The sequence below is a fragment of the Varanus komodoensis genome, unplaced genomic scaffold, assembly GCF_004798865.1.
Source record: "Varanus komodoensis strain SLA01 unplaced genomic scaffold, ASM479886v1 scaffold26, whole genome shotgun sequence".
NCBI lineage: Eukaryota > Metazoa > Chordata > Lepidosauria > Squamata > Varanidae > Varanus > Varanus komodoensis.
Window position 1 is genome coordinate 7,593,949 of NW_025335684.1, and position 13,241 is coordinate 7,607,189.

A 13,241-nucleotide genomic window follows, 5' to 3' on the forward strand; every position below is an offset into this window, starting at 1 on the left:
AAACTGCCCTGATATGATGGAAGGATGGGAAACAAATTTCGTACAAATGCAGGAAAGATCTTTTGCATAGTCCTGGCAACTTAGGAAAGGGCCGTGCTGGATTGGGCCAAATCCTGTCCAGTCTAGCATCTGGTTTCCCATAGTTCCTCCTTCTCCCATAACGCTTGAACCCGGGGTCAACAGATAAAAAGAAGCACTTCTTCTCACCGTGTATAGTTAAGCTGTGGAATTCATTGCCATGGGAAGTGGTGATGGCCGCCGACCTTGATAGCGTTCAAAAGGGACTGGACAGATTCGTGAGGGAGGAGGCTACCAGTGGCTACTAGCCTTGCTGGCGACGTGCCGCTGCCTTCACCAAAGGTCTTGCATGTCTTCACACACCAGTTGCTGAGGAGCTGGGCGGGGGGAGGTCTGGCACCCGTCCTGCTTGAGGGACCCTGTGGGCGGCTGGCTTGCCACCGTGTGTACGGAGTGCTAGGCTGGATGGACCTTGAGTCTGATCCACAGGGCTTTCTTATGTTCTTAGCAGCCAGTCAGATGCCCTGAGGAATCCCAGCAGTGGACCATGAGGCTGAGAGTCCCATCCCGCTGCTGTGATCCTCAGGGGCCTGTTGCCTGTTAAACGGGTGGCCCTAAGCAGCCACCGTGACCAGCGGTGTCCTGGAGGCAAGGTGCACAGGAAGGCAGCAACAGCCCTTTTTATTACCAGACAGCGGATGTCACTTCCCATCCCCTCCAGATCCCGGTTCCCTCTGATCTCGGCTGCTGTTGTCACAGTACCTGGGGAGGAAATTAATGTCCCCAGCAACTGTTCCTGTTATTGTTCCTCACTTTTGGGCTGGGCTGCTCTTTGGGGGACAACTGAGACCCATTAACTTTGCAAAATACCTGCTTGTATCTGAGATAAGACTGCTAGAACCACTTTGTCAAAATGGGGCAGCAACTCTGCCTGGATTGTTGCACTCTGAGACATGGAGGACTGACGTGACGAGCACAGAGGCCAATGGTGGCGAACCTGTGGCAGGCGTGCCACAGTCTGTCGGCACGCGAGCCAAGTCGCCCCAGCAGCAGCCCAGCATCGGATAAGCGCGCACATAGGGGCCATGCGCATGCTCGGAAAGGGGTGGTGGCGCCAGGCGATGACGTCGTGTGCCGTGACTCATGAGCCGCGACTCGTCCGAGCTTCCCCGTGGCCGGTCAGTGCACTGCCAAGGAGATATATATATATATATATATTTGCTTGGACTGGCTGTGAGTTGTTTTTTCTAAACTAAAACCTCAGTTTTCAGGTTTTATTGCAGCATTGGAATGTACTTAGAATGGGCAGAAATGATGAGCTGTGCAGAAAAAGTTAAGGAAGGCTTTTTCAAAATCACCCTCTCTTCTATGGAACTTTAGCCCTATATTAGGGTTAGGGGTGTGCACCAGGGTAGGGTTAGGGTTAAAAAAACAAGGTGTCCCAGCATGAGTTTGATGGTTGGCATGTGTTCAGAATGGGCCGAAATGCTGAGCTGTGCAGAAAAAGCTACTCCAGGGAGGCTTTTTGAAAATCGCCCTCTTTTCAGTGGAACTTTAGCCCTGTATTAGGGTTAGGGGTGTGCACCAGGGTAGGGTTAGGGTTAGAAAAGTGAGGTGTCCTGGCATGATTTTGATGGTTGGCATGTGTTCAGAATGGGCAGAAATGATGAGCTGTGCAGAAAAAGCTACTCCAGGGAGGCTTTTTGAAAATTGCCCTCTTTTCAGTGGAACTTCAGCCCTGTATTAGGGTTAGGGGTGTGCACCAGGGTAGGGTTAGGGTTAGAAAAGTGAGCTGTCCTGGCATGATTTTGATGGTTGGCATGTGTTCAGAATGGGCAGAAATGATGAGCTGTGCAGAAAAAGCTACTCCAGGGAGGCTTTTTCAAAATCGCCCTCTTTTCAGTGGTACTTTAGCCCTGTATTAGGGTTGAGGGAGTGCACCAGGGAAGGGTTAGGCCGAGGTCTTCGATCATGACTAGTAGCCGCCGATAACTTAAACATTTACCACTATTCCAGGAAGTGCCATTGCTTCAGATATTAGAACTTCCCTAACGAAGTCATTATTATTATGTCCCATTCTAGAAAAGGATGGTTCCCGTTATCGTACACAAAGCCAGTGGAAGAACCAGCTGAGACCGTTCCTACACCAGTGCCAAGGTAGGGTTTTTTCCACTGGCTTTTGAATGAAACATTTTCATTATTTCAGGAAGTGTCCGTTTGGAACAAACAATAAATGCAGGCCAGTGTCTTCAAGGGTCATCAACAGTTTTGCAAGCTCAAGGTGGCCCAGTTTTAAACCACAAGAGCTTCTGCTGGTTGTATGCATATGCACATCTGACATTATGTTCAGGGAATGAACCCTCCCAGAGCATGAGCAATGGGGAAATTAGGTAATGTTCTAATTGTCTAATTACCAAAGTCCTTTAGGTTACCTAAAGGATACGTGCCTCATCTTTGGAGGTCTTTCTTAAGGAGCCCCCTATGAAGAAAATCAGTAGTGGGGGCTACACAGAGAAGGGCCTTTTCAGGAGTGGCACCCTGACTCTGGAATCAACTCCCCAAAGAGGTTTGCCTGGTGCCTTTTCTGTATTCTTTTTGGCACCAGGCAAAGACCTTTTGATTTATCCGATATTTTAATTGTTGAGGTCATGTTAAGGCTTCATGTTCTGACAAGGGTCCCGATCCTGTGGAAGGCTGTTTTTATGTTAGGTCTAATGTAGAGATATAAGTAAATATGCAGTTCTTCCCCAAGGGAGATGGAAGTAGAGGGTGGCCAGCACATGTCCCTGCCTGCTCGCCATCGATAGGATTTGAAAATGCCTGAAGAGAGCTTAGGTTGGCTACATTTCTTACTTCCAGAGGGGAACATGAAGTTCCTTTCCTTCAGGAAAGCAAAATTTCCATACGTTCTGCTTATTGAAAGAGTCGGGATCAGCAAATCAGACCGCTCTAGCCCTCAGAAGTAAAAAGGAGACCACAATGCTCTCTTTTCTTTTCCTCAGCGCCGCACCGATCCGAAGCATCAGCTCAGGAAACTTGACAGAGAAAGGAGGTGTGGTCCTTCCCCCACCCGATTATTTAGTAACAGAGCAAGCGAGAGCAACTCCAGAAATAAGACCAGAGTCTTCCAGAAGTACCGCTGTTAGACCTCCAGTGGCCCCATTAGAAAGCCCCGCTTTGGTGAGTACACCTTCGACCTTTGAATCTTGCCTTCCAGAGTCCTGCTTAGATGTGTTTAAGTTCCAAAGCGTTATGGAAATTATCTGCAGGAAGGATCAGATTATAGCCATCTTGCTTTTGTATATTTGACTGTCTACCAGCTGCCAGGAGAAATAATTTCTCCAGAGCATGGTTTCCAAAAATCTTTAGGGCAAATAGCTTGATATTTCAGATGTACTCCAACACTTCAGACACTTTTCCTTAAAGCAGCCTTCTCCAACCTTTTACTTTCCATCTGCTTTGGACTTCAAGTCCTATCAGTCCCAGCCAGCATGACCAGTGCACAGGAATGCTGGGAGGTATAGTCCAAAACATCTGGAGGACACCAGCTTAGAGGAAGCATGTTTAGTTCAAAAGTCTGCATGCTCAAATGACATGGTGGCTTGACACGATCTGCTAACCTAAGATCAGTCCCAGTGCCTTTTTTAAAATAAGAATTATTATTATTATTATTATTATTACTACTACTACTACTACTACTACTACTACTACAACATTACAAGCAATCAGCATTTTAAATATTCAGCCTTTGATTAGGTGCTTGGAAGTACATCGTGTCCTGAAAACCTGGTCATCGTGGGATACCGAAGAGTGAAATAAAATAACCCACATTATCACGCTACTAATTATAGGTTAAGTGAGCTCGCTTCACCCTCAGTTAACCCATGTGACTGGGTTTGCATGATATGCCACAACCAGAAATCTGTTGCACATCCAAACAGCCGCCACACACGCCTTACAATAACCCGGCATGCCGTGTGAGCTCGGTCTGTATAATAGGACAAATGATTTACCAGTCCTAAACGTGTATTATTCGAAAGTAAATTTTCTCCTGAGTCTAGATATATCGCCTTCTGCCAAATTACTTGCGGAACAGAATATGACCTTCTCAATTAGTTAACATGCTGGCATTAAGCAGAGAAAGAATTAAATATTTAATACCTTCGGTAATTCTAATTAGCATTGCAGGTGTCAGGTGTTTGCACTGGTTAAGAGATCAGGTGGAATGCAAAATACCTTTGAAATCCCATTGGCCAAACTACGTGAACTCCTAAAAACCTCAGATGAAATTCAGAGGCAAAATCCAGCTTATGAGGCATTGTGCTCCTGGTAATATGAACATTTGTACAAAGTATGCCACAAAATACCTGTGTGTTTACTGTTTCTTTGTAATAAATAGCAATGCATTGACTTGTAATTTGAATCAAAATATATTATACAGTTACAAACTGTACTGACTTTCACCATTCCTTTGGATTTTTACCCCAAAATCTGATAATTATATAATATTACCCTCTCAGTCTTATGTGTCACTGTCTCAAAATAGCACTGGGTAGCTGCCATATACTAAACACATGCAACCCAAAACAATCAACCCAAAATCCACAGGGTATTGGACAGGGCAAAAATACCCAAATAAGTAAAATAAAATAAAAATCGGCAATAATATCCAGAAAATACCAAATATATCTGCATTACAGGTACAAGCATAACAACTCGTAACAAAAACTGACCCAAATACTCTTCTAGAAATAAAGAGGCCTTGTAAAATGCAGTTCCTTGCATTACTTCACAAAGGACCAAGCTGAGGAAAGCTTTTCTGAAGCATCAAATTTCAGCATGAGATTGATAAACTGACTAGAGAGCTTTGGCCGTTGGGAGACACAGAAATGTAAAAACTGAAATGAAGTCTAGATTCTAGAGGCGGGCACAGAACTGCAGGCCAAATCTTTGTCGGGACTCACAGCCCAATCCTCGGGGTTCCTGAAATGGCCACTGTTTGATTTGTTGGTGGTTTTCCAAATTTGTGAATTTTCCCCCTACTCTGACACTTTGCAATGCCTCTCCTAAGACTTCATTACCATCAGGAAGATCCAAAAGCAAGCATAGCATAGCATTTTTAGATCCTGCCCCACTGGAAGGAGAACTCCAAGAGGTTCTTCGGCATAGAATTCAGCCTTTGGTCTGGAAAGGGTAACTCTCCATCTTACAGTCCAAGTTCTCACAATGGGAGAACTATTTCCCCCTCTGAATTAATGCATTTGCTAGCAACAATTCAAACCCTTTGAGCCATTTCACCTGCACTGTTGGGTCGGCCTCCTGTAAACTGTTGGAAATCCCACGCAGGGAGAGGGCCGCAGGACCAAACTGTCTGGCCCCAGCTTCTACACCCGCATGTTGAGCATGGTGTTAACAAGGAGGGCGTGCATGCACAGGTTCCGTACAGGATCAGGCATCCTGCGAAGTTGTCCAGGGTTTGGTGGCACAGCAAGCCGCAGTTCGTCTAAATTGGAAGTGACGTCTCCGAATGGCTTCCTCTTGGCCATACTGGGAGGGGAGAGCATGCAAACTGGAGTTTTACTATGCTTCCGAGAGCCAGTGTGGCATAGTGGTTAAGAGCACAGGACTGGGACTCAGAGGATCCGGGTTCTAGTCCCCACTCGGCCATGGAGCCAACTGGGTGACTTTGGGCCAGTCACAGCCTCTCAGCCCAACCTGCCTCACAGGGTTGTTGTTGTGGGGATAAGATGGAGGAGGAGAATGATGTAAGCTGCCTTGAGCCCTTTGTAGGAAAAAGGCAGGATATAAATTGCAATATAAATAAATAAAATATAAATATGGCTTAGCCTTTCCTCCAAACCAGCCTGCCATTTGTCACGTTTTGCACCCTTAGTTTACTTCAAATAAATGGGCCCTATCCATTACGCGGCATGTCGGAATCACGTATTGGTTCACTTAGTCCGTGGCCAGCTGGTGAGACCTGGTTGATCGACATGTCCTTTGACAATAATTATGACAGCAAGAGTTTTAAAGATTCATTAGCCTGGGGAAAGTTGCTAAGCAAGCAGTACAGAATGTTCTTTGCAGTGGTGTGACAGGCCAAGAGGCGACTGGAATCCAGTTAAATCACAGCATCCATTGAGCGTCATCGGACCGTATTTCATACAGCTAATTTTCCACAATAAATTCTAGAGGGCCACTGCTCCAGAAGGATGGCTCGTTAAGAACAGATTGCCTCCTAGACAATTAACAGGCATTTCTGTCCTTTGAAACTTGAGTATGGAATACTGATTTTGAGAGAGAAGAGTATCTAGTTTGCTGGGGCTGAAGAAAAGAATGTTTTCTTCCAGCCCTTTTTTAATTGAGAAAGAAAAAGAGAGTCGATCTTAGGGCAGTCTATAATTGCATAAAACACAATATCAGTAAAACAAGATTAACTGGAACCGCATAAAAGTGCAGAAGAAAGAATTCTGCTAAAATGAGCCGATAAATCTAAAAGCTTGTGCACCCAAATCTTAATCAAGCTCCTAAATGATAACACGGTGTCAGTTCTTCTGATTGGACACCAGAGCTGCAGATGAACGTTGGCAGTTGACCGCAGTCAACAAGCAACTTGGTTTTGGGATCAGGTGCTACTTTAGGTTACCTGGGTCCCAAGCCAATTAGGGCTTTATCGGTAAGCAGGACCATCTTGAATTGGGCTCAGAAATGAACCGGCAGTCTGTAAAGCTTTTTTAATACCAGTGAGATTTTGACCTTGGACATATGTAAATCTTAATAGATTTTGTGTGTTTATTATATATTCTTTCGTCGGCCATCTTGAGCTCCTTTGTATAGGTATGGTATCTACCTATTGCCTTTTTTACATGGGGGACAACTTTAGAATTGAGACACTGAAAAGAATTGGTTGCAGTCCCATACATCCTAGTGAGTTATTAAGAAATTTAACCATGTTTAATTTTGTACAGAAATGTATCTTTCCTGGCCAACTTCTATTTCTGTTAGAATTTTGCAGACTTTCAAGCAGAATTGTTCATCAGGCAGAGTGGAAAGTTAGCTGTGACTTTTGTATATGTGCGCTGGTTGTACAAGTGTGTGTTTTAGTTATTTCACTTTGAGGCTTGTTTGAAGCCTTGATGTAAAAAAGTACTTAGGTTCTTGTAACAACACAGGAACCTAAAGTGTTTAGTCTCCTGTCCTCTGCTTGCAGTAAGGTTATACATTTTAATTTTCAGGCATGCCTTTTGAAATATGCTGTAGATATCCTTTAGGGACCAAGATTTTTACTCTTAAACCAAAATTAGAATAAATTAGAATAAGTAGTTCCTTCAACTTTACTGAACTGGTTAGTTTTTGAAACTTGCTACTTGCAGATTTCCATTTCAATGGAAGCAAGATTTCTTACAGACTCTTCTTTTGCTTTGTTGCTATATGTTCCTTGAAATTTGTCCCCATGGTTAAAAATTAGCGAAAGCATAACGAGCCCCAATGACTTAAAAAAAAAAAGCTGTCCAAAGCCAAAACTAAAGGCAGAAGGCAGCTGCACCAATGTTTACAGCCCCTAATATGTTTCAAGACTTTTCTCTTTTTCACGGCCAATGGAGGCAGAAGTTCTGCATGTTATTTGGAAGTTCTGAAGAAATGAATTGTAAAGAGAAGAATCTTGAAATGCACTGGAAGCTATAAATGTTGGTGCATCTGTCTCAGATTTAATAAACACAAAAACATAATTGAGTCAAAAGCAAAACTGCAACTTGGTCTTATTCTGTGCAGAATTTATAAAATGGTGGAGTCTACCAATATGGGGTCATCCCAAGCCAGTTTTGCAGTCTGATAGCGGGAAAGTCTGTAATTGGTATTCATTCATTCATTCATTCAAAACTTTTATATGCCGTCCCTTATGCGTGGCATCTCGGGACAGCTCATAATCAGTAAAATCAAATACATTAAAAACAATCTAAACAATAAATAACAAAATGAATACAACACAACTGTTGGATTAAAATACTATTTTTTTTAAATAACGGTTAAATAAAAATGTTTTGACCTGGTGCCAGAAAGTATAAACTCGGCGCCAGGCGAACCTCTCTGGGGAGCGCATTCCACAATCTGGGTGCCACCACAGAGAAGGCCCTCCTCTGAGTAGATGTCCTTTTTACCTCCTTCAAGGAGGATTCCCGGAGCAGGGCCTCTCCCGCAGATCTTAAGGGGCTCTGTTGGGCAGAAGGAAGATCGGATCTGCTAGAAGATTGCTGGATGATTTGTAATAAAGCAGGAAGATTTTCTGGCTCCTTGTTAACAGGAGATCAAGGCAAAAGAATCCTTTCCTGCCCCTAAATTAATCTCTTAGAATCCCCAATATATCATAACTTGTATGTGAACTTGTGGGCCACTAGGTGGCCACCGTGCAGATCATGTTGGTTTGATCCAGCGTGGCTCTTCTTGTGTTTAAATTCAGGTCATCCCAGAGTGAGCTGATAGGAGATAGGAAGGCATGTAGCTCCCCTGCTCCCAAGCAGCTACTGCTGCTGGCTGTGGCTGGTGGATTCCATGGTTCTAGTTTAAAAAGCAAAGTAGATCTTGCAAGCCTGAAGCCTGCCCCTGCCTGCTGCGGAGATCCAAAAGAGGTGGTCCATGTACTCGAGTTTGGTGCCTTCTGTTTATGGTTCTCACACATCACATCTGCCCCCATAGCCACATACGCTGGTAGAATTACTCCTGCACCCTGACCCTTATAAGTATAAGGGAACTAGTTGTATTGTTCTTTTGGATCCCGGTCATTGCTTAGGAACTAATTGATTTCAACAGGAGTAATTCATGTTGGGCCATGGTATTTATTGCAACAAGATAAATACAGCTTGGTCCATCAGTGGCTGTCCTAAGTTTGGCATAGCAAGCCATACTTCATGCTTCTATGTCACAAACCTTTGGTGCAGGTACTTTATACTTTTAAAATAGATTTCAAGTATTTGCACAAAGGAAACAGTTGTTATAGGCCAACAGAAGGACTGTGAATCCAGAAGATAATCGCATTCCCAAAATAACCATTTGTACAATAGCTATGTGATATATATAAAAGGCAATCTTCAGTCATTCATGTTTCAGCAAATGACATTGAAAAATGTCATTTCTCAACTGCTCAATTCTCAACTGATGATTTTACCACTGCAGAATAATGGGGTTGTTTGTAGTGAAACTCGTCGAGACTATTTTTACACATTGATTTATAGAGTTAATTTAGTCTCGTTTTTGCACTGAGGGTAAGTCACAAAACGAAACCGACATCAATATGTCTATGGGAGTGAGAAGATAACACAGTCTGTCAAAATGCAAGGGATTTCCCGTCACCATCCATTTTCACTGCAAAAGCAGAGTACTATCAGACCTTCAGGAGAACCACAGTGCCGCCTCCCGGCACAGAGAGTCGTTGCAATTCACATGCTTGCAAAGGTGAAGTAGAAAACGGGCAAGGTGAAACTGCAGACTATTATTATTATTATTATTATTATTATTATTATTATTATTATTATTATTACATTTCTATGCCGCCCCTTGCCGAAACCTCGGGGCGGCTTACAACATGATAAAATACATTGAAATACAATATTCCAGTTCATAAACCCATATGGGAGTAAAATGCAAGGCAAGCTGAACTGTATTTGCTTGCCATTCATTCTGTTTAAGCTGCTTATAAATATAAGCCAGAATCCACACTCTGTTTTTCTGCATTATGACTTTCAAGCCCCCTGCTCCCCTCCAAAGGCTTTTCCTTAAGTTCGGAGCTCTTCCAAAACACTATAATGTAAGCAGGGTGTTGGAAGCCATTCATACAGGGGTGCGGGCAGTGGGTCTCAGCCATTTGCCCCCCCAACCTTCCCATGGGGCTGTTTGTAAAGGTTTCCCTGGCCTGTTGTTACAAATAAAATGGTTGAGAAATGGGTGTTAGCAGCAGTCGATGGTTGTGAACCTTGTGAACCACACTTACATGCAAATCTGGTTGTTGGGATATCATACAATTGCCGGTACTAAGCACGACTTGTCTTTTCTGAGTATGGCTATTCTTTTCTTTTTCAGAAACCTAACATGAATGGCATTGTAAAACCACCTTTCCTAAGGTAGGCTTCTGTTTTTCAACAGGATGAAAAATATTCATTTGTGATGAATAATGATGCAGTCTTGAAAGGGGGGATTGGGGAGTTTGGGATTCTAACCTGCGCTTCCCAGTAGCTTCTGGGGATGATTCAGATTAAGCCCTGTTGATAATTCAAGAAAGGGGTTGGATTTATCCAGGCTGGCAGTTTGCTTCCAGAAAAACAGGACTTAACTGGGGCCCAGGAGAGCAGTGAAAATCTGTCCAAACTCAGTGCCATGGTGCAGGACCGGTAACAGTTCTCACCTCCTGTCCTTCTCCATTTCTAATATTATTTATTGCAAACCGTCCTGAGATGTTTGTAGGGGACAGGATAGAAAAGCTTTTAATAAATTAATAAATGACCATTTTTAATAATAAATTAATAAATGATAATAAATAATAGTCACCATCACTCCACCAAAAGGGTCACCAGGAGGACTTCGCATTAGAGAGATTACTGGGGATGGACCATCTTCAATATTTGGCCCTTTGCTGCTGTCTTATTTATTTTATTTGGGATTCTTGTATGCCACCCCATTCGCATAAGCCTCGGGGCAGCTTCCAACAAATAAATAACAATACAAATATATAAAAACTAGAAACATCCAGGCAATAAGTTAAAACCAATAAATAAATTAACAATTCATTAAAATGAAGTTTAAATAAAAAAGTCTTGGCCTGGCGCCGAAAAATAAATAACGATGGCACCAGGTGGACCTCTCTGGAGAGCGCATTCCATAAGTGGGGTGCCATCGCAGAGAAAGCCCTCCAGGTACTCACCCTCCTAATATCTTTCACGGAGGGTTCCCGGAGAAGGGCCTCTGCCGCCGATCTCAGGGGGGAGGAGGGCAAGTATGGATGTAGGCGCTCCTTTAAGTAACCAGGTCCCAAGCCGTTCAGGGCTTTATAGGTCATAACCAGCACCTTGAATTGGGCCCAGACTTCAATGGAGAGCCAGTGAAGCTGACGGAGGACTGGGGTTATATGAGAACAACGCCCAGTCCCCGTCAGCAACCTGGCAGCTCTGTTTTGCACCAATTGAAGTATCCGAACCGTCTTCAAGGGCAGCCCCACGTAGAGCGCGTTGCAGAAGTCTAGTCGGGAAGTCACCAACGCGTGGGTCATGATCGCCAGGCAGTCATTCTCCAGGCAGGGGCGCAACTGATGGATTAGTCGAAGCTGATGGAAAGCTTCCATCTGTCCTGCCTCAGATGCCGAAAAACCTGCAGGCAAAACTTACTAGCTGAACATTTGGTTTAATCCCAAACCTTGCCATGTTGTGTGTGGTTCTTGTTTTACTACAGTGGAGAAAATCCATTTGCTGCCGTGCAGCTCCGACCGACAGTAACAAATGACAGATCAGCACCGATACTTCGATAAGCGACGTTGGCGGAATGCTTTGTACTCTTCCGTGTAAACACGACTCCATCTTCAGCAATATGATTTTTCAGATGCTATGTGAAGTTGTTTTTAAACTTTATTTAAATGTAATTAATGTATACAGACTCAGAAAGTTGCAAAGAATTTCCTGACTTTTAAAAAAAAATCTTGTTGCTTCCTAGATCAGCTAATTGTTGATGGGTTAAAATGCTTGAAAAAGATTCTCATAATTTTACAGTGTGCCTTGTTTAGGAAGACAGAATTCTGAAAATAGGGGTGAGGCTTGAGTTCTATAATTACCAGCATAACTAATCATTTATTCCTCTTGCCGGTTGAATCCTATGGGTAAGTTCTGATTATTTAAGTTTCCTTGAACCATATACGTAGATAAATGAATACACTTAGTGGAGTTTTAAATAGTCAAGCCATTTAAGGTTTGCCTTAACATACTGTAAAACTTTGTGTATAGTAATATTTTCATTATACTGCTTAAGAAAAATGTCTTAGGGTACAATAAGAATAAATATTTATCTTCTGAATGATCAGAAAATGTAATATTCTTGGAACATGGTTTGCAATATGTTGAAGCACAATGTAACTATTACACTGTCTTTTTTTTAGCAGGATTCTGATTCATAAGAAAGGTAAATACAAATTCTTGCAGTTAGTGATGAATAATTACAAATGAAAACCTAGATATTCTTTTGCTGTATTGCCTTGTTTTTAATGTGCACAATCTTCAGAGTTTGCCCCTAAAGATAATTCAGTTTGCAGCTAATAAAATGTGGGATTTTACTGTCTGAAGGACACAGACACAAATGAAAGCATGGGTGCATCCTTACCTTTTACCCTTTGGATTACGGAGTATGCAATCCCTTTTTCTCGGGCTCAAGAGAACTTAGTGCGACATACCACCAATGAGTAGAAGGGATTCCTGTGTACAGGTATTAAAAGGGGGACTGGAGCATGCCCAGGAAGACAGTGGTGGCTCAGCGCGCAAAAAAGTGGGTGCAAAGATACTCATTTATTAGCATGTTGACAGTTGAACATGGTCAGTAGAGAGTGTTATGGAAGAACAGTTCCAGATGGGGTGACCTTAAGAACAGAATTTTTGCCGACAACATTCCGGCGAGCAATTCCCAAGGTTACACTGCTTCATCTGTAATAGCTGGCACAAAAGATCTTCTTTGCATGTTGTGCATACAGACTGAGACCTTTGCTGTTTATGAAACTGAGAAGTAAACCTGCAGCTTTGAAGAACAGGGCACTAGGAGGGGGATTCCTTTGTAATGTCAGAAAGAAGGACCATGTCCGATTCTTAAGGCAAAACGGAAGTCCCTGGTGAGAATTAATGCTGGGCATCCGTCTGGTCTTCAGTCCATCTACTATTGAGAACATTTCACCACTGATAGTGCTGCCCAAGATCTGCTTGCTCGAGTCTAGAGCCCCGTCTTCAGTAATGGCTAGAACATATAGTAGCTTTCAGTACGAGGATGGTCACTGGAGAGCAGAGAAAATTATGCTTGTGCAGCTACAGCCGTGCATCCCAGAACAAATTCAGCAAGCAGTCCACAGCTTCTACATGTGTCTAGATTGGTTTTGTTCTCCTGTTCTGTGCTTCCAGGCTAAAAGGTTGAGTCTTAATAGAAGCATTCCTCAGAATCTACCTAGAATATATTTGGAAGTTCTTACCCTGGATTTATGAGGATAG

General features: G+C 43.1%; 1 protein-coding gene across 1 annotated transcript in view; it reads left to right on the forward strand.

Annotated features, from left to right (window-relative positions):
- BAIAP2L1 (BAR/IMD domain containing adaptor protein 2 like 1) overlaps positions 1-12,232 on the forward strand; it is a 68,788-nt gene extending 56,556 nt beyond the window's left edge. Inside the window, exons 11-14 of the mRNA XM_044433345.1 lie at positions 2,101-2,175; positions 3,021-3,198; positions 10,093-10,133; positions 11,455-12,232. Of these exons, the coding sequence (XP_044289280.1) occupies positions 2,101-2,175; positions 3,021-3,198; positions 10,093-10,133; positions 11,455-11,530 (370 nt within the window). The 3' untranslated portion in view covers positions 11,531-12,232. The remainder of the gene's footprint in view (positions 1-2,100; positions 2,176-3,020; positions 3,199-10,092; positions 10,134-11,454) is intronic.
- The last annotated feature ends 1,009 nt before the right edge of the window (positions 12,233-13,241 follow it).